Raw genomic sequence first — 22,561 nt, 5'->3', positions numbered from 1 at the left:
GATCATAACCCTTTATCATTCTAGTTCTTCTGTCTTGCAGCTCTAAGCCCTGTTCTTTGGTCTCACCTTAACTTCTGATCCTTTTAATCCCTTAGTTCTCTGGAGATGTGTATTCTTATAGCTCAGAAGGAAAATCAAGATTGTATCTAGATTTTAGAATTATTTCCAGAATCGCATGGGAGTTGATGTTCTTACTCAGAGAATATAGAGAAAATAGAAGGAATTGTTTGTCTGGTTGGTATTTTAATGCTGAACCAGAGGTGTAGTACTAGACACACATTTTTATCTTTCTTCCTTAATAGAGACTTTTAAAATTTAGTGATTTGAATACAAGTGTCATTGTAAAAATACTTTTATTGTTTGGTGTTTCTGTGAGAAACATTATCCTCATATATTTTAAAATAAGTTTTAATTTTTGTTTATCAAAACCCAAGAAACTTTAAAAATTATGTTGTAAAATATATAAGAAAATTGTAGATTGCTAGAAAAAATATTAATTTCTTTAAACTACTATGCAAGGTCAATTTTATCACTAGAAGGAACTTTAGATAGTCTGGCCCAATCTCCTCATAGTACAGGAAAAACTGGGGCTTAATTGAGAGAGATTAAACTATCGGTCTAGGTGTATATAGCTAATTAATGGTGGATCCAGAACTAAGTTGTTTTGAAGACTTTGGATCTTTTTTACTATGTTAATGATAAGCATTCGAACCCTAGATAGATGTTGTTTTTTTTGTTTTAGACTTTTTTAAAACAAAATTTTTATTCGTCATTGTCTTTATATTACCTATATGTCCCATTTCCCTTCATTTACCCCCTTCCAGAAAACCATCTTATATAACAGAGTTAAGAAAAGAGGGGAAAAAAATCAGTAAAAGTATGTATTTATGTATGTATATGTGTATATATACACTTATGTATTTGTGTGTATATGTGTATGTATGTGTGTGCATATATTTTTTTAATGTCCCCCATTAACGGACCTCTCATTTTTGCAAATGAGGAAGGGAGTTTTCTTCTCATATAAACATACAATCTTTGGGACCATGCTTGTCATTTGTAATTTTGCAACATTCATTTTCCATTGTTTAGTAATGGTTGTTATTTTCATTTATATTGTAGTCATTGTGTATATTGGTTTTTTGTTGGCACTGCTTTCTTTACTTACATTAGTTCATTTTATTCACTCTTCATGTTTCTTACATTACAGTAGTATTACATTTCATTCAAATTCCACAATTTGCTTAGCCATTCCCCAGTTGAAGGGACATCAGCTTTGTTTCCAGGTTTGGGCTGCCTTTCACACATCTCAAAATGAATGTCTAGTAGACATTATACTAGAAGACAAACACTGTTCTCCCAGTCCAACAGGCTCACAACCTAGGAATTATCCTTAACTCCTCACTGTCTCTTAACTCCTATATCCAAACTTGCTAAGGGCTGTCAATTTCACTTCTGCAAAATCTTTCTTATATACTCCCCCTCTCTCCTGACATTGCCAGCACTCCGGTTTAGGCCATGATCACCTCACACCTTGGTTATTGGAATAGCCTGTCGGTGGGTCTGTCTGCTTCAAGTTTATTCCTGCTCTAGTCCTCCATTCAGCTACCAAAGTGATTTTCCTAAAGTACAAGTCTGACCATGTTATTGCACTGCTCAGTAAACCTCACTGGATCCCTGTTACCTCTAAGATCAAATACGAAATGCTCATTTTGGTATTCAAAGTTCTTCATAACCTAGCCCCCTCCTACCTTTTCAAGGCTTTTTACATCTCTTACTCCTCCCATGTACTCTTCCATCCAGTGACACTGACCACCTCTTGGCTATTATCAGGCATTTTTCTCTATCTCTTATTCTTGTAATTGTCTTTCTATTCAATTTGGATTCCTTGGCTTCCTTTAAGTACCAACTAAAATACTAACTTTTTTTTTTAACTGGAAGCCTATTCCAATTTCTCTAATTCTAATGCCTTCCCTATGTTAATTATTTTCTATTTATCCTATAAAATTTTAGCTTACCGTATTATATGTGTGTGTATGTTTATTTGCATGTTGAATTCCATGTTAGATTGTAAGCTCCTTTGTCTTTTGCCTCTTTTTGTATCCTCAGTGCTTAGTATGGTACCTGGCACATAAGAGGAGCTTAATGAACGTTTATTGCTTGCTTGCTGGCTACCAAAGAAAAAAAGCGATACTATAAATATTTTGGTATATATGGAGACTTTCTTTTTTTTAATCAGTGACCTACTTTACTTGAGTGATTCCATATTGCTTCTACAATGTTAGCCCTAGATATTTCAAGCAATAATTTACCAATCAAATTCTAACTTACCAATAACCATTGAAGGTTCATGTATTGAGACACTTGAATTTACTTGAAAATTCTTAAGACTCAAGTAAAAGTGCTTTCCCAAATGTCATGGTGTTTTGGTCATCTCGATCCTTCTTCCTTCCCTTGGTTTTCTGTGTTTTATTGGAGAGTCTGCATAATGAAACTCAATTTTTAAAAATCTGATTGAGTACTTAAAATTGCAGAGGGAGATATGCATAGATTTATAAGGAACATTTAATTCACTTCTTAAATTAATCCTTTTTTTAATCACTTTACAAGCTTGTTTAAACAAAAGAACATTTGTGTGTTCCTAAGGAATGTTATGGCTAGATTCCTTTAAGGTGGTTTTACTAAGAATAGGCATTTTAAAATAAATTTCTTATTTCTATTACCTGGATACCAAAAATAATGTATTCAAAGGCTAGTCACTTGTGCCAGGTATTTAACTTTCTAATTTTTTTTATTTTTATTTTTTTGGTGAGACAATTGGGGTTAAGTGACTTGCTCAGGGTCACACAGCTAATGTGTCAAGTGTTTGAGGTCAGATTTGAACTCAGGTCCTCCTGAATCCAGGGTCGGTGCTCTATCCATTGTGCCACCCAGCTGCCCCTATATAACTTTCTAAATGAAAATTATACTGTATGCTAAATCTTGAAACGTTGTTCTAAACAATGAAAACTCATTTGGGCAAATTAGTCTGTTAAGTTGCATCAAAACTGAGCTTTATATGGGATAAATAAAAAATATAATTTAAAAAACCACTTCAAATGGAAGTTTTCTTTTTAAAAAGGACAACAGTGAAATGATTTGGATTTAAAAATCTGCATCTGGAAATAAATGTAAGCTACAAGCAGATTAGTTTTAGTAATCTTTCTTGGCACCCTGACTCTAAGGTATATTGAAAACTAACTTTTCCCACCAGGTTGTTATTTGAAGAACATAAGCTTTGACTTATTAAACATTGAGAAGTGTTTAGCGTAAGAGATAGGGAAGATGAAACTAATGGTTTTGTCAGTTGTGGTCCCTAGTCATTTTTTTTTTTTTTTTGGCAAGGCAATGAGGGTTACGTGACTTGCCCAGGGTCACACAGCTAGTGTCAAGTGTCTGAGGCCAGATTTGAACTCAGGTCCTCCTGAATCCAGGGCGGGTGCTTTATCCACTTCGCCACCTAGCCGACCTATGGCCCCTAGTCATTACCCAAAGTGATGCCCGTTATCATAAACCAGACTGATTAAGTGGCAGGGTGTTCTTGGGCAAAAGTTGTAAACAATAAATGCCATCATCAAGGTGGTGGACTGAACTTTATTTCTTTGAAACCTACCAAAAATTATAGATGATATATATGTGCAGTTGAAAAATTTATTTGCTATCATTAATTACAAGAGGAAGACTGAACTGCAGATCAAACTCTTTTCCTTGTTATTATGAAATAAATTATTAAAACGATTAAAATAGAAGACCCAGTTCATTTAGTCATTGAGTTTAAAAATAGCCTTAGTTGGGGCAGCTAGGTGGCACAGTGGATAGAGCACTGGCCCTGGATTCAGGAAGACCTGAGTTCAAATCTGGTCTCAGACATTTGACACTTACTAGCTGTGTGACCCTGGGCAAGTCACTTAACCCCAATTGCCTCACCAAAAAAACCCCAAAAACAAAAACCAAAAAAACAAACAAACCCAAAACTCACTATGTAATGTCATAGGATTGTAGCTTTACTCTTGGAAGGAATCTCAGTGGCCGTCTTATTCAACCCCTTCATTTTACAGATGAGGAAACTGAGAGGAGGCAAAATAACTTGCCAAAAGTCAAACAGCTAGTAAACACCATAAAGAGAATTTTAACCTGGGTCCTCTGACTCCAGAATCAGTGCTCTTTCCTCTCTGTACTTTATGTCTTAACTCAAGATTTGCATTTTGCCTTTATTTATAATCTCCCTGTAAACTGATTTCTGGAAACAAAGATATAAGGTAAGTAAGGTGGTTATAAGAGAACCTTGAAAAAATACACAGAAATAGCCCTGTTCCAGAGATGTTAATTCTCACTAAGTCATCAATCATTCAGCAAGTACTTATTAAATGCCTACCACATGCAGACATTGTGCTAAGTAGGCACTGAGGATACAAGATCAAAAACTAAATAGTCTCTGCCATCTTACATTCTATCAGAATAGTGTAAGTTATAATAAAATCTGGGCTTCTTTTAAAGAAATCCATTTTTTTCCTCATCTTAGGTATTTTCAAAAAGAATCTATCGATATTAATATGTGAGTTCATGGAAAATGTTTTATGACAAAATTTTGTTGTATAGAAAGATAAAATTCTCAGATTTATAGTGCTTATTAGGAAGTCACATATTACCATATTTGAAATGTTAATTCCAAGTTGGAGTGTAGTAGAGGGCATTGTGGTCAGGGGTGCCTGAATTTAACCTAAATATAAATAATTGTTGGGGACCTTCGCTTAGATCCTGATAAAGCCCAAAATTATTTAGATCTGTTCACAAGTTAAATTCCTTTTCTCCCCTAGTATTTTCAGAATGCTTTTTTTTTTCAAAAACTGAACTTTGTATCTTTGTCCACTAATAATATGTTTTCAGAAAAGTTTATGGTGGTCTTGAACAATAAAGGCATTCCTTTCTCCCACATACTTATGCAAACTTTTGCTCTAGTAAAGAATTCAGATTCCTCCCACCTCTTCCCTTTTAAAAAAATAAAGTACTCCATTATTACAGTTCATGTTTAGCTTTTTAGATATGAATTCCAGCTATGTTGACTATAAAACCAATTTTCTTTAAAGCAGCCACCTATTTCCACCAATTTCAAGAATCTACATTTTTTCCCAGTGTTTCTAAGCACAATAGAACAATAAAAGAATTTTGAGGGAAAGGATAATTTTAGCTTTATTGATTAGATTATGCCCCATTAGTAATTTTTTTTATCATGTGCTCTAATGTACATATTTATATATTTCATAATGTACTGCTATGCTAATGTGTATTATAAAATACATACAAATAAATATTTTTAAATGATGAGATGCTGATGAAATAATTTTTAGTAGTACATTTTCATTCACTAAAATTATTAATGTTTTTAATGAAAGCATTGTGATTAAGTATGCATCATTATTTTAAAAACTTGGTTTAACATTTTAGGCTCAGTTTACACTAAAACCAAGTATGTCATAACTGAAAGTATCTAGCATATAGTAGGTACTAAATTAAAATGTTTAATGTTAGTTTAATTAGTTCAATTAAAATAAAAAATAATTTAATTAATTTTAATTAAAATTAAAATTAGTTTGATGTTTGAAAAAGATACCAGGAAACACAGCAAATCCACACCCAGACCTTGAGTTCATTACCTCTGTGACCCTTAAAAGAGTGCAATTTTTGAAGGGACATTTGTCTATTAGAATGTTAAGTACTTGATAATCATTTAGTTCCTTCAGAACTAACAAGTTGAATAGCTTGTTCAAATGTCTTTACCTTTGATATGGGGGAGGTTGGCTCTTGTGTTTGCATTTCGAATATTTTGCACATATTTCTCCCCATCCTCAAAAACTTCTGACTTGATTGGAACATCCTCACTATTGTTATATATATCACCTCTCCTTAGTTGTTAAACTTCTTGTGAAAACAATTAAAGTTGTTTCTACTTCTCTCACTCTTTTCTAAATCTTCTGCCATATGACTTCTGACCTTATAATTTAACTGAAAGTGTCCTCTCTAAAATTAATAATTGCAAAATCTAATGGCCTTTTCTTAGTCCTCATCCTCCTTGAACTTGACCTCTGTAGTTTGTGATACTGTTGATCAAGGTCTCTTCCCTATGTTTTTGTGGCATTACTTTCCCCTGGTCCTCTTCTCTGTCCAACCATTTCTTATCAATGTTCTTTTCTGATTCTTAATACATATTATATACACTAATTATAGGTGTCCACCAAGGTTCTTCCTGGCCACCTCCTCTTTTCATTGTATACTATCTCACTTCCTAATCTTACCAGTTCCCATGGGTTCAGGAATTATCTCTCTATAGATAATTTCCAGATTTATTTATCTCTGTCTTTCTGTCTATCTATTTATCTATATCCAACTTAGTCTCTCCGCTGAGCTATAATCATCTCTAATTTATTCTTGGACATATTGAACTTGATGTTTTATAGCATCTCAAATTCAAAATGTCCAAAACAATTCATATTTCCTGTACCCCCTCCTCCCAATTCTTCCTTTTCCTAATGTCCTTATTACTGTTGAGAGTACCACCCTTCCCTCATTCAGTTAGGACTATGATCTCTGTCCTTTTATGTTCTCTTCCTCCTCTCCCCCTTCCCCAAAATGCTAATGCTTCTTCTCTTTTCAGGTTACTTTGAAACTACCCTATATTTATCTTTTATGTACCTATTTATTTATATGTCTTCCCCATATATACTCCTTGAGGGTAGGGAATGCATTTTTTCTTTGTATTTCTAGTGCTTAATATACTCCCTGGAACATAGATAGTGCTTAATAAATGCTTGTTAACTGATTTTACCTGGGTCCAGCCTTTTCATCAAAATATTTCAAAGTATTCCATTCTATTAAGGGTCCATTTCTTCCCTGAAGAATGATATTCAGTTTTGCAGGGAAAAGTTATTTTTGCCTGTCAGCCTTTATTTCCTTACATTTTTGAGTATTCCAAAATTTTCCCTCTTTTGTTGTAGTTAGAATATAGTCTTATGTGATCTTGCCTGTCATTCCTTGGTGTTTGAACACCATAGCTGCTTGCAGTATTTTTCTTTAACCTGGAAGCTCTGAAAATTTGGGAGAATGACTTTTCTGGGTGTTTCAGTTGAAGGTTTCTTTTAAGAGGTAACCAGTGGATTATTTTAATTTTCACTTTGTTCTCTGGGTTCTAATAGTTTTATTTCCTTTGAAATATGATATCCATGTTTTATGTTTTTATTTTTAAATTTTTGTTGAGGCAATTGGGGTTAAGTGACTTGCTCAGGGTCATACAGCTAGTAAGTATTAAGTGTCTGAGGCTGGATTTGAACTCAGGTCCTCCTGAATCCAGGGCCAGTGCTCTATCCACTGCGCCACCCAACTGCCCCCAATCCTGATGATTCTTAAATTATTTCTTATCTGGTTTCCCAGGTAAATTTTTATAGTAGATACCTTTCATGTTTTTTATAATTTTCCAGTCTTCTGACATTTTTCCAATATTTTTTTTTTTTTTTAGTGAGGCAATTGGGGTTAAGTGACTTGCCCAGGGTCACACAGCTAGTAAGTGTTAAGTGTCTGAGGCTGGATTTGAACTCAGGTCTTCCTGAATCCAGGGCCAGTGCTCTATCCACTGTGCCACCTGGCTGCCCCTTTTTTTTTTAGTGTCCAATATTTTTAATATCTCATTGAATCACTGAGTTGTTTCCTCCATTTTTCAAGGTATTCACTATTTGAGAAGTTTTCTACTTTCTGTTTTCATCTGTTTATCCTTTCCTCAAGATCTATAATTATATGTATTTTTTATTTCTTCCTTTAGGTCTTTTACCCATTTTTGGAGTCATTTTGGCCAATCCATTCTTTTCTTTTTTTTTTCCCCTACTGAGGTTCTGTTTGTACTTACTGTGGAGTTACTCTTCTGACTTCCCCTCTTAGGCTTCTCTTAATGCATATTATTTCTTCAGTGTATTAGAAATTGTTGTCTTTTTACTTGCGTCTCAGTGTCTCGTGTCTCAGCATGGTTTTTGATTTGGGACTTTGTGCCAGAGCCAAATTCTGCTGTTTCCCAGAGAGTTGATTGAGGTGACTAGGTACAATGGGATGATTGAGTCCTTGTCCCCTTCCCTGTGCTCTTAATCCCTTGCTTCTAGCCATGTCTGATCTTAGGCTGACATAAGCACAGCCTCTCCTTGTATCTATCTCTGATCTTCTACTAAGAATTAACTTTATTCCTTCTAATCATTAATCTTTTTAGCTTCAGGCCTCCTGGAGGTCCTCCAGGCACAGGCTGCCCTAGGAGCTTTGGTCCTTTTGTCTCCTTTCAGTCGCCTACTGGGAGCTCTCTTTGTCCCTTGGCAATAGGCCCTCCCTGACTTGAGATCATGCTGGTTTCAGGTCTCTCCCGCTAGAGATTGCACTGATTTCCAGCTTCTAAGAGGGTCCCAAGTTGGAGCCAGGTTCCTTGGCCCCTCTACCTCTTTATGAAGTCACCTACTGGGAATTACCTTTGTCCCCTCTTGTGTGGCTCCAAAATGTCAGGACCCACAATCTTCCTGGATTCATTCTCTCTTATGGGCCCTAAAAATGGGAACAGCAGGATTCTGGTTATTGTCTTATACAGTCCTGGCCTGGATAGACAGGCTTGTTTTGTCTTTGGTTTTATTGAATCTTTTCTTCCTTTGCCACTCCTTTTCATTTTTGTTGTGTTTTTTCTCAGGGTAGTTGGACTTGAATGGTACATTTCAGGTCACTGTCTTTGTTAGCCATAATTGTTTTTACTTCATAGTATGGTTGGTGAAGAACTTATACTAGGAATAGGACAAATGTCAGTTCTACTACTTGTTCACTCTCACGCTAATAGAATTATCTTCAATTTGTGCTTTCTGGGCGGAATCTTTTTAAACCACTTGTCCATTTTGTTAGGATTAATTATGTTAAAACTGGGTAATGTAATCAATAAATACATTTAACTGGGCACATGTTAACTAAAGTATATTGTAATATACTAAAAACAGATGGCGGGAAGGTCAACTCTTCCACTTTGTGTAACCCCTATGTTGCTTCAGGTCTATGGGCTGGACTCCATGGCTACTGAAATCCCTTTATGTATCAAATTCTGTGATTCCATGGTTTGATGGTTTGTAGGGTCAGGATATCTCTTAAGCCATGCATGATGTGTGATTGTCTGTCATGGACAGATTGTGGGCACCATTGTTAATTCATAGATCCTAGATTTATACTGGAAAGGATATTAGTCATTTAGCCCAACACATTGATTTTGCAGATGAGGAATTAAGGTAAATAATTTACTACAATATATATTTTCTCTTCTAGAAGTGCAAGGAGTATAAAGTGAATATAGAGTAATAATGGGTAAAATATCTACAGGCTGCCATTTGAACTTCCCTTTAGTCTGTATCAATAACTTTATGTATCATTGGCACTGGAGTCAGGAGGACCTGAGTTCAAATGTGGCCTCAGACAGTTGACACTTACTAGCTATGTGACCTTGGGCAAGTGACTTAACCCCAATTGTATCAACCTCCCCCCCCCCCAAATAACTTTATGTACTTGCTGTTGGTTGACCACCCACTTTTCATTTGTTATTGACTGTGAATTCCTATGTATTTATTCCCAGGCCTAGGGATTACTAAAGAATTGTAATAACATCAGATGTTAATTGTTAAAAGGACTTTACAAACCATTAAGTCTTTGGAATCATAGAATTTGACACCTGAAAGGGATTTCAGTAACTATGGAGTTCAACCTACACACCAAAGGAATTACCACTAAATATACCTGAGAAGTTATTATCAAGCCTTTGCTCAAAAACCTGCAGGTTGTGAGGAGCCCATCACCTCCACAGGCAGCCACCTCTATTTTTCATTAGTTCTAATTGTTAAAAATTTTCCCTGACTATAAGCCTAAATTTACCTCATAATTTCTTGCCACTTTCCTTGTTTTGCCCTTTGGACCAAATAAAAAAACAAAACAAAACTGTAATCTCTTTCTATATTACTGCCGTTGAAAGATTTGAAGGCAGCCCTGAGTCTTCTCTTCATTGAGCTCAGCATACTCAGTTCCTTCATACCCAGGCCTTTTAACTATCTTGGATGCCTTTTCCTATTACATTTCTTAGCTTATCAATAGCCTTGTTAAGCTGTGGCATCCAGAACTGAACATAGTAATTCAAATGAGGTCTGATAAAGCCAGAGTACAGTAGGAATATTACCTCCATGTTCCTGGAAGTGATGACTCTTAATATAGCCCTAAATTATATTAACTTTTCTTGGTTGTCATTGTGTAATTTAAAATTCTAAATGTGGGTTCTAATCTGTCCCCCCCCCCCAGTTTTGGGGGGAAACTGGCTAAAATCACTGATAAATGCATTTAGGTTTTTTAAGGGTTTATTAAAAAATATAAGATAGTAAAGAAAGAGAAAGATCTAGAACAGATTTCTTAAGAGTGTGGAAATCCTAGCCTCCCTAAACCTCCCACTTCAGAAGTCCTCTGCCATCATGCAGATGTCTCACACCAAAAGAGAGAGAACTCTTCTACCAGCGTTCACTTCCTCCTTCATGTTGCTGCTGACTTTTATTGTTTGCATTTTGTTAAGCCCTTGAACCTCAGAACCAACGCCTCTTCTTTCTTGTGTACATATTAAGAAGTACATCCTCCTCATTTTGTGGGTGAGGAAATTAGGATTCAGCAAGATTGAGAAGACTAGCCCATGGATACACAATGAGTTGGAATCAGATTTTCTTGACACTACATCAAGCACATGTTATATTGTAACATGGGGCATGCTTACCTGTGGACCTCGCTTTTGTTTGCTATGGATGTCAGGTGCTAAATATTCTTAGGAGGAATTCATATCCTTGAATGTGGTTACTCAACTAGACAAGTATCCTGACTCTCAGATCATTATCTCAGACTACTTTATTTATTTAAGTTAAGGATTGCTAGTATTAAAAGATAAGATGTTAAGTCTTATTTCTAAATGAAATTTTCCAGCCATCTATGAAAAAGTTGTATATGTTCATGAAATTTGTGCAATTCCAGATCTTTTACCTACTAGTTAGATCTGGGTAAAGATTTATAAGATTATGACAACTGCATTCTAAACTTCTTAGTAGTCATGATTAAAACAAATTTCTAGCACAAAAATAGAATTTCCCATGGAATTGTTGTGAGGGAACCTATCCTTAAGTTTAGTAGATTTAATAAATATTTTTATTCAGTATTTTAGTTGATAAATGATTTAATTCCTTTTCAGTTTTCTGACTTTAAAAAATTTTTTATTTCTTAAGAACAAGGACCAGTTACTTCAAGATGAAATTACCTCTTCAGTGTCTCAACTTGCCACCAAGGTAGGTATTTGCATATTTGTTTTCCCCTTTCATATGATGTTTCTTATATAGGTCTTTATTTTTAGTTATACTTTGAGAGGAGTTCAGTCTCATACTGAGACAAACTGATTATCTCTGTTTATAGAGCAGTTTACTTGTACTTTTTAATTTAGCACAAACGGAGAAAACAGTGATCAAAATAAAGTAGAAGAGGAAAAAAAGCTATACTTGTTAAAAATCAAAGTACATTGTACTCATTCTACTTCTAATGTTTCTAGTAATAGGTAAATGTGAACATACTTATCAATATCTCATTTTTTTCTAATCAACAAAATCAGTGCTGAGGTAAATGATTTGCTCTAGTTCAAGTAAAAAATTCCTACTCTCACTTTTGGATGATTTCCAAACAGTTTTTAAAATTATATTTACACATGCAAAGTAAAGTGGGAAATTGCAGCAATTTCAGGACAATTAAAGCAAAATTGAAATAACTTTAACCTGAAAGTAGAGCAGAAGTGGTTCTCTTTTTTTAAAGATTTGAATTGGCTGAAAATAATCTCAATTCTTTATCTCATTGTTCAATGTTGCTTTAATAATAATGTCTGAAGTGCTTTCCAGTTCTAAAATAGTAATTTGTTTTCTTTTATATTGCCTTTATATGTAGCCCATTGTCTTTCAGTAGATGTTTGCCAGAGGGAACAAGGGAATATGGCAGCAAATTGGTTTAAGGAGAGACAGTATGGTTTAGGGCAAAGAGTTCTGATGGTGAACACAAGACAGAAGTTGAAATTCCATCTTAGATGCTTACTGGCACCAAGTCTCTGGGAAAGTTGGTTAACTCCTGTCAGCCTCTCTTATTCTTTAAATTGGAAGTAATAATAGTTCCAATTTAATACTTTGTTATAAGGTTATGAGAAAAACATTTTGCAGATTTTAAAGCATCATCTAAGAATGAGATGTTGTTATTATGTAGTTATTACAATTTTAATAAAAACCTTCCAAATGAAATCGTTTTTTAGTGGTAGTGGAGCCTTTGGGGTCCATAGGGCTTATAGCAGAAAAGGACCTTAAAATATAGTGCAATCCACTTTATTTTACATGAGTAAAAATGTCCCGGGCAAGTAAATTGTCTGAGGTCTAGCTAGTAGCAGAACTAGTTTTAAAATCTGGATGAGCTAGTCACAAAATCTGGATCTCCTAATCCCTTGGGCCTCATTTTCTTCTGTAATTAATTATTTGCTTTATATTGAGGTTGTATAAATTTATATATGTACTTTGTCTTTTCCATTAAAATGTAAGCTTCATAGATATTGATTTATATTTTGTATACCCAGCACATAGTTGATACTTAATAGATGTTTGTTGAAGAATTTGAATAATTGCTATGTGTCAGGCATTGTGCTTAGTAGTTGATGGGGTTACAAATGACGTGTTTCTGCCTTTAAAGAGAGAAATGGGAGACATGTACATGTAAAATTATGCAAAGTAAATAACAAGGTAATATTGTGGGTGCTAGTGGGCATTAGCACCTAGATGACCAGGAAAGTTTTAAGGGGTTTCTGGATTTATATTCGAAAGGAAACAATGGATTCTCAGATTGGGATAAGAGTATATCTATGTCTTAAAATTCCATCATTTTGACTACTAATGCAATAGAGATAGATGGTGGTGCTAGTCAGTTTACTTAGCAGTGCTTTCCAAAGGAGAAAACCTAACAATCTTATTTAATTCCTATAATGATTTTAGCTTTTTAATTGGATGCTGAGGGTTATCAAATATTTGGGAGGAATAGAATAATAACAGATATTGCACAATGGACTCCCCATCATCAGAATTTTAAATTATTTTACTTTTTAAATTATTTTATTTTTATTAAAGTAATAAATATACATTCATTAAAAGACTCTTAGCTTTTCTCCTTTATAAATATTCTCTTGTCTAAGTTCAGTAAAATTATGACCTTGGACTTGTAAAAAAACCCTTGATGTTATTTTGAACAGAGGATTTCTTTAAAAATTTGACAAAACAGTTCAAATTAATATAAAAAACAGGTTTTTTTCTTTTATGTACAAAGGAAAACTTATATATGAGCTGTTAGTGAATGGAAAATATAAATATATTTATAATATAAATAAATGTATGAATATGGAACAGCTTTAAAACTTTACCAATGAATGTTCTGTTTAAGGAAATGTGTATTTTCTTAGTTCTTCAATTTTTTTTCCTTTTTTTAGGAAGGGAATCAGGTTTAAGTGACTTGCCCAGGGTCACCCAGCTAGTAAGAGTCTGAGGCAGGAGTTGAACTGAGATCCTCATGACTCCAGGGTCAGTGCTCAATGCATTGTACCATTTAGCTTCCCTTCTTCAAATATTTTTTGCAGTGATTCATAACAAATTCAGAGTAGAAAGTGATTAATAATATTTTTAGAGATTGTCATGTACTAATCATAAATGTTTCACTTTTGAAATTTCAATTACAATATAAATTAGGTGTAGTCCATCTCTTTACAAGGAACTTACTTAGCATTAGAGGAATTCTTTATGTAGAATTTTTGCTGCTATAAGTCATAGGATGGGCACAGCTAGGTGGCATAGTAGATAAAGCACCGGCCCTGGATTAAGGAGGACCTGTATTCAGATCAAATCCAGCCTCAGACACTTGACACTTACTAGCTGTGTGGCCTTGGGCAAGTCCCTTAACCCTCATTGCCCATCCCCTCCCCTCACAAGTCATAGGATAGTTTTATTTTTTTTTATCATACTTGCTAATATGATGTGATTTTTTTCTTTGTTTTTAAAAATGGATACAAAATTAATATCCTTTGACTTCTAGTTTGAGTCTTGGCTAGGGATGGTGGAAATGTACAGAACATTTTGATGTTTGTTGTAGTCCTTATCTGAAATATGATAGAATAATTGGTGGTTCAGAAGGATTCCTGAAGTTTGTCAGTATTCACTTGAAAGGCTTCTTTTATTCAGAATAGTAAGCTGTTCTAAGTTCCACATATCTTTCTTTCAAAACCCTGTACCTTTTTCCCTTTTCATTCACTGTGAACTTGTTTGTGAGATATTTGTTATGCAAAATAATTTTTTGTTGTTTGTAAGAAGACTAGGCACAAAGCTGATTGTAAAACTGGAAGCTTATTTATTTTGGTTGTCATTGAGAGAAGTTTTGCACTTCCTTTTAGAAGACTGTAAATGTTTCTGAATGAGAGTGCTTAATGTTGTTTCTGTTCTCTAATTTGCCACTTTCCCCTTTTAATCAAGAGGAACTTTTATTTATTTTTTTTAAATACCATCCTATATCCTCTGGGCTGTTGAATTATTTTTCAGTCTATTTACCTGAATTTTCAGTCTTTTCAGCCCCAGTTACTTGCTTTATTGACACTTGTTTCTCCTTACTTTGCTGATTTCAGGATCTTTGAAATGAAAACATTTAAACAAATCTCCAGAGTGCTCACAACAGTGCTTAGTGATCAGCCCAAGAGTGTTTGTGGCCAGATGGTATGAAGGAGGGGTACAGGTTTGGGCTTAGACATGGTCATAGGGGAGTTACTGGCTACTTAAGTGAAATGGGGAATATTAATTGTACATCTATTTATATAATCTCTTGAAGTTTACTAAATACTTTCCTAGGATAGGTGTTGTAAGAATAGTTATCCTTATTTTACAGATGAGGAAATGGAGGGATAGAAAGGGTAAGTGATTTGCCTACAATCACACAGCTTGGAAGTGCCTAGCTCTAGAAACAAATTAAGGTCTGTGGGTTTTGAAACACAAAATTACTCCACTTTCCTGACTAAAAGGATTTGACTTTCACAAGTCATTGTTGGTGCTTGAAGTAAATTATTGGATTATTAAATCAAACCTGTGTTGTACAAGTATAAGTTAGTTTTGAATCATGCACATTTTTGTTCACTTTCCTTAATGTGAATAAATAAAGTAAGTGTAATTAGGTCAACTAGTAGTATTTAAAAGAAAAAAGTACCTAGTGCATAATTAATAAAGTCATTAAATATTAATGAAGTTTATAATGAACAAAATATCTGAAGTATAATGTATTTCTGTGCATACACAAAGGTGTTTTTACTTTGGTTTCTATGAATTTTATGTGGTATATTAGTAATAATGTGTTAGTAACTTACATTTATATTTTCAAAATGATTTCATATAAGATTCTTGTTATCCTTTTCCAACTAGTTTGAAGTTTCCCAGAACCTGAGTTTTTGTAGGGGAAAAATTCTGTACAGGATGTTAAATTTTAAAAATTGACTTGTGGCACAAACTGTTCTTCAACAGTTTGAATGTAAGCGATCTTTGCAGAACTTAGTGCATAATGCCAATATTACAGTTTAGAACACTGGTTTTACTGTATGTTAGTACTCGGGGATAATGATGCAAGGTGGACGTTGCTATGGTTCCCAACTTTGTTCCATTTTTAAATCTAATTAAATAAATGGCTAAGTCTGTTGTATTATATATTGGCTTACTGTGTGTTTCTGGAATTTTAATATAGCTTTATTCTACAGTAAATATTGGTGTTTTTATCAGATGGAAGAATGGGGCAGGAAAGCATTTAAAGGTCCTTGCATTACTTTGATCAGCATTGATATAAATCAGCAGTGCATGCCATCTGCCAGCTTTTTAGGTAACTTTTGTTGCCCTTATAAATTTAGTGAGAAGTTAATGTTACTTTTTGTTCCCATTTTTCTATTTTACAAGGTTAGGATCAAAGATTTAGAGCTAGAAGGGACCCTAGAGATCATCAAATGCAATCCCATCATTTTACAGAAGAGGAAACTGAGGTCTAGAAAAGTAAAATGATTTGCCTGAAAGTCATATGGAAGAAACAGAAGAACTAGGATTTGAACCCACCAAATCTAAATCATAGAAATTGTTTAATAACCATGATTAAGGTTCATAGAGATAAATTCAGAAAGCTGTTAGAAAAATAAAAGCTCTTTCATTTTATACACTAGTTTCAGATTATTGCATAATTTAAAAGTTATCCAGTATATCTAGAGGTAAAGTTTAGAATATATATACGTACACACACACACACACACACACACACACACACACACACACACACACACACTTCTTTGTGGCATCCATTGATTTGACTGACATTTCTCTGTTACTTTCTTATATATTATTCAGGGTCTCTCATGTCTCCAGTATTTTTACCTCATACATATAGTTTAGATTGAATTTAAGGGCTCCATGTAAATTGAAAATGCCAAGGTAGAGGAATACTACTATGAAGGTAGTTCAGGAACATTCATCTTTTTTTTTTCTTTTGAATCTTACTAAATCTTTCAACTATATAACATCCATTATATTCTTGCATTTAGGCTCTATTGTTTTATTTTCAAAGGTCAAGCTTCCTTCTCTCTAAGTACCTCTCTCTTCCTCCTCCCCTCCCATCTCTCCTTGCCCCAGCATTGAGAAAGCAAGCAAAACAAAACCTGTTATAAGCATGTGGATATTCAAGAAAATACAATTTCTCATTAGCCATGTCCAAAATGAATACATCTTAATCTGTCCTCTGAGTCCCAAGTCCATCGTCTCTCTGTCAGGAGGTAGGCAGCATTTTTCATCATTACTTCTCAAGAATTATGACTGGTCATTGTGTTGAGCAGAGTTCCCAAGTTTCCTTTTTTAAAATATTTTGTTTTCATCAGCCTAAATCAGCCTGTCACCTTCTTTCTCTCCCCCAACTCCATCTTCATGTTGAGAATACAAGAAAAATAACACCCATTACCATGTACAGTCACTTAAAACAAATTTACACTTTGGCCATTTATTCATTTAAAAATTTTTTTTGCAGGGCAATGAGGGTTAAGTGACTTGCCCAGGGTCACACAACTAGTAAGTGTCAAGTGTCTAAGGCTGGATCTGAACTCAGGTCCTCCTGAATCCAGGGCCAGTGCTTTATCCACTGCTCTACCTAGCTGCCCCTGGCCATGTTTTTTAAAAAATACTTGTCTCGTTCTGCATTCTGAGTCCTTCACCTCTGTATCAGGAGGTAGGTAGCTTGTTTCATCATTAGTTCTCTGGAAAACTGGTTGGTCATTATGCTGAGTTCAGCATAATAGTATTCCATCATATTTAGATACCATATCTTGTTCATTCATTTCCCCATTCATTTCCACATTGTGCATACCACTTCAGATTCCCATTCTTTGTTATCTCAAAAAGAGTTAAAAATATTTTAATACATCTTTAGAATTTATTTTCTTTAGGACTAAAACTTCCTTGATCTACTCTCCTGCTAGCTTCTCTTCTCCCCTTTCCCTCATATTTCATGTTGAGTGAAATGTATTTCAGTACTCAGCTGTGTTTGCATTTTCTTCCATAGCTATACCTCTCCCACCTTCTTCTTGTATAGATGTCTACTTGTACACTCTAATTATGTGAATTAATTTTTCTTTAACCTTCCTTTCTTTCCCCCTTCTACATCTCCTAGTATGTTCCTTTTCTTTTCTCTTTTTTTATTTTTTTCCTTAAGATCATCAAGACATAACAAAATAACTCCTAGGCCCTGTCTAATTGGATTCTCTCTATAGTAAACCTGATATTCATAGAGGAGACACATGTATCATCTCTCTCTATATTAATGTTAAGCATTTTATCCTTGTTTGAGAGTGTGCAAGAAAACTATCAGTTGGCATCTTTCCCTGTGACAGTGCCCCATTGTGGATCAGGGAGTGCTCCAATATGGGTCTGAAACTTCTTCTTGTGCTAGTGCACAGCCATTTCCCTGGATGCTGTAGCAGTCCTTGTACTGTCCAAAGGACTTGCTGTGATTTTTGCTTAATTTCTCCATCAGGATTCAGTCTCATGTGATCTGTTAAGAAGTATTTATGGAGAAGCTCTCACTGCATTGGTTTTTATTACTCTGCCATTTTGGTTCTACCCTTCACCATTTCTTTGAAAAAAATATACCACCTCTTTGGGCTCATTATTGTTTTTTGGTTTTTGGTTTTTTTGGCAGTCAGTGGGGGTTAAGTGACTTGCCCAGGGTCACACAGCTAGTAAGTGTCAAGTTATCTGAGGCCGGATTTGAACTGAGGGACTCCTGAATCCAGGGCTGGTGCTTTAACCACTGCGCCATCTAGCTGCCCCTTGGTCTCATATTAGGAAGAAGATTTGACTGATAGATTTGAAGCAGTAATTTTTGCATTGAACTGCCTTGGAGAGACACTTTTTGATATTCCAGGGGATTTAGAGGCTTTTAAATAGATATTCCAGGAACTTCAGACATTACTATATCTTCAAATAGTATAATAATTTAAATTATTACATATAATTACTTGCATAAAAAGTCCTGGAAGAAAATTAATTTGGACAGTTATTAGAGCTTGGGCAAAATGTTTTGGGAGGGATAGACATGACAGATTATTTGCCTTTAAGTACGTTTGGAATATTCTGGACAAAATTTCAGGCTGCTAGACCCTAAAGACTTAGAATAGGAAAGGAGAATGATCTATTTTGTGTGCCAAATGGAATTTTTGCTAGCCTAATTTTAAAACTGAAAGATTGTGTGTATAAGTAATCATAGTCTTAAAATTTAGACTCAGAGTAGCTCTTGGCAAATTAACTATTTGGGAATATTTTTATAATTCTCTTGTGAAGGATTTGGCCTAATAACCTAGAGCTATCCTTTTGTAAAAATATTTGTTGACACTGGGTGACCTTTTGGTAAATATTAATCTAGTACAATTCCCACTTACATGAAAAATTGAAGAATCTAAACCTTTGGTGGCATTTCTTGGCAGTAAAGTAAACATGGTTGCTCTTAAGTAAGCAGATGCTCTGAGTTGCTAGTGTAAATTCAGAACGTGACCCTAATTAAGAATTTCCTAATATCTTAATATCTTAGCTTAAGTGAGAAAAGCAAAAGTAATGAATGAGCTATTATTATTTAGATTTCTTTGAGCATCACCTAATAAAGGTTTTCAGATGAATTTTCCTAATTTGTGTTCTTGTCTCTACCCATTTAAAATCCAATTTTCATACAGCTACCAAAGTGATATTCTTAGAATACCATAATTTCCTTCAAGAGTAGCTCAAATATTTCCTACTTGAAAGGTATCTTTTGGGGCAGCTAGGTGGCGCAGTGGATAGAGCACCGGCTCTTGAGTCAGGAGGACCTGAGTTCAAATTTGACTCAGACACTTAATACTAGCTGTGTGACTCTGGGCAAGTCACTTAACCCCAATTGCCTCACCAAAAAAAAAAAAAAAAAAAGGTATCTTTCCTAATTTCTTGAGTATTAAGTGGTTCCTGCATCCTGAAATTACTTAGCATTTACTCATCTGTGTATATGTTGTTTACTGCAATAGAATGTGAGAATGTGAGCTTGTTTTGAAGGCAAACTATTTCAATTTTGCCTTTATTTTCTCAGTGTCTGGCCCAGGATCTAGCAAACAGGTGCTTAAATACTAGATGAACTCAATTGAAAATTCAGGTCAACCTAGCCCTAGCTATCCTGTCCTGTATACTTTCCTAATGTGCTTAAATTCATTTAGACTACAACCAGAGATACAGTTCTCATTTTTCCTCAGCTCTTTTGACTTCTCTCAGTTAGTAGGAAGGATTTCTGGTATGATTGAAAATGCACTGAAGTGTGAAACCCAAGACCATAGTATAAGTCTGACCTCTGCCAGTAACGAACTGTATGAACATAGTCACAATAAGTAAAATAGCTTTACCGCAAATAAACATAAAATTAATCTCTTTCAACTTGTTATGCCTTGTGATAAGGCCTTTGTGTGAGGTGGCCACATTTAAAAAAACTTTTTTTTTTCAATTTTTTTTCATTTTTTAAAAGTTTAACCTGCATTATGAATATTCTTTCCTTCACTTTTTAAAATGGCATCATTTTATTTTTTATCATAAATGTGTTTTATTATTTTCTAGTTACATGTAGAAATATTTTTCAACATTTGTTTTTTTTTGTTGTTGTTGTTTGTTTGTTTGTTTGTTTTTGCAGGGCAATGAGGGTTAAGTGACTTGCCCAGGGTCACACAGCTAGTTAAGTGTCAAGTGTCTGAGACTGAATTTGAACTCAGGTCCTCCTGAATTCAAGGCCAGTGCTTTATCTACTGCACCACCTAGCTGCCCCTCAACGTTTAATGTAACTTTTTTTTTGGTGCTTTTTTGTTTGTTTGTTTGTTTGTTTTTTGTGAGGCAATTGGGGTTGAGTGACTTGCCCAGGGTCACACAGCTAGTAAGTGTCAAGTGTCTGAGCTTGGATTTGAACTCAGGTCCTCCTGAATCCAGGGCCAGTGCTCTAGCCACTGCGCCACCTATCTACCCCTCAACATTTGTTTTTATAAGATTTCTAGTTCCAAATTTTTCTCCCTCCCCAAGACAGCAAGCATGTTGATATAGGTTATATATGTACAATCACATCAAACATATTTCCGTATTAGTCATGTTATGAAAGAAGAATCAGAACAAAAGGGAAAAATCTCAAAAAAGTAGAAACAGTATGATTCAATTTGCATCTAGATTCCACAGTTTTTTTTTTTCTGGATGCGGAGAGCATTTTCCATCATAAGTCCTTTGGAATTATCTTGGATCACTGTATTGCTGAAAAGAGTTAAGTCTATCACACTTGATCCTCATACAATATTGTTGATAGTGTGTACAATGTTTTCCTGGTTCTGCTAATTTCACTTAGCATCAGTTCATGTCATTCTTTCCAGGTTTTTCTGAAATCTGCCTGCTCATTGTTTTTAACAGCACAATAGTACTCCATTACATTCATGTACCACAACTTGTTTAGCCATTCCCTAATTGATAGGCATTCCCTCAATTTCCATTTCTTTGGAGGTAGCCACTTCTTATTGATAACATAGGTCTTGAGACAGTAATGATGTCTAGGACCAAAGAGTAAAAGTAATTACTTACAACATATACGTTCATGAAATATTAGTATCAGGGGCAGCTAGGTGGCGTAGTGGATAAGGCACCGGCCATGGATTCAGGAGGATCTGAGTTCAAATCCGGCCTCAAACACTTGATACTAGCTGTGTGACCCTGGGCAAGTCACTTAACCCTCATTACCTCACAAAAAAACAAAAACAAAAATATTAGTATCATTCTTGTGTTGAATGGCAAGTTTATGTAGTTTTGTACACCAGACCTTAATACATACCATGAGATATGTCATACTTCAGAATCACAACCAATTCTTAGCATTATAATTTTGTTTATAGTTTGAGAAGAAAATGTTTCATTAAAGTGAATACGGTGCTACTATGAGCATAATTATCTGAAGATTTCAAGTGCTACTTAAGGGGAAAAAAAATCTTCCCCTAAACAAATTCTGAAGTACAATTATGGTTATCATTCAAATCTTCATAATGATCAAAACCTTTTTTTGAAGTCTTACCTCGTTGATTTTTGCAAGAACTCTTCAGAAAGAATAGTAATCAGAATGTGCTTTATCTTACTAATTTAATAGCATCAAATTTAATTCATTTGCACACTTATTAAACACTGTAACATTGCCACTGTGTTAAATAAGTTGGGAGAAAGAGATGAAGTAAGACATAGCTCCTACCCCCAAGGAGTCGACACTCTAAAGAGCTAATAAAATCATCCAGTAATTGAGCCCCTACTATGTGCTAAGGACTGAATACAACATGGTGCTTGTCCTTATAATGCTTACAGTCTAAGAGGATTACAACAGTGAACTAAGGCTCAAATTCTAATTGTTGTACCATGCTTTTGTGTGTGTGTGTGTGTGTGTGTGTGTGTGTGTGTGTGTGTGTGTGTGTGAGATTGGGGGTTAAGTGACTTGCCCAGGGTCACACAGCTAGTAAAGTGACAAGTGTCTGAAGCCGGATTTGAACTCAGGTACTCCTGAATCCAAGGCCAGTGCTTTATCCACTGCACCACCTAGCCGCCCCCTGTACCATGCTTTTTTGTTTGTTTGTTTGTTTGTTTGTTTAAGTGAGGCAATTGGGGTTAAGTGACTTGCCCAGGGTCACATAGCTAGTAAGTGTTAAGTGTCTGAGGCCGGATTTGAACTCAGGTACTCCTGACTCCAGGGCCAGTGCTCTATCCACTGCGCCATCTAGCTGCCCCTGTACCATGCTTTTTAAAAAATCACTTTTTAAAAGTCACATTTTATGCTCATAATTAAGTATTATCACATTTCCTTCATG

General features: G+C 34.9%; 1 protein-coding gene across 4 annotated transcripts in view; it reads left to right on the top strand.

Annotated features, from left to right (window-relative positions):
* LOC122744734 (testis development related protein) overlaps positions 1 to 22,561 on the top strand; it is a 45,297-nt gene that overhangs the window by 12,947 nt on the left and 9,789 nt on the right. For 3 of the 4 annotated variants that reach the window (XM_043990370.1, XM_043990369.1, XM_043990371.1), the window contains exon 3: positions 11,340 to 11,399. The exons of the other annotated variant lie outside the window; for it this stretch is intronic. In XM_043990370.1, coding sequence (XP_043846305.1) covers positions 11,340 to 11,399 — 60 coding nt within the window. The remainder of the gene's footprint in view (positions 1 to 11,339; positions 11,400 to 22,561) is intronic. 4 annotated transcript variants of the gene reach the window in all.

Source organism: Dromiciops gliroides, chromosome 2, assembly GCF_019393635.1.
Source record: "Dromiciops gliroides isolate mDroGli1 chromosome 2, mDroGli1.pri, whole genome shotgun sequence".
Classification (NCBI taxonomy): Eukaryota; Metazoa; Chordata; class Mammalia; order Microbiotheria; family Microbiotheriidae; genus Dromiciops; species Dromiciops gliroides.
The sequence above is the reverse complement of the archived record's forward strand: the minus strand, read 5'-3'. Positions and strand labels throughout refer to the sequence as shown.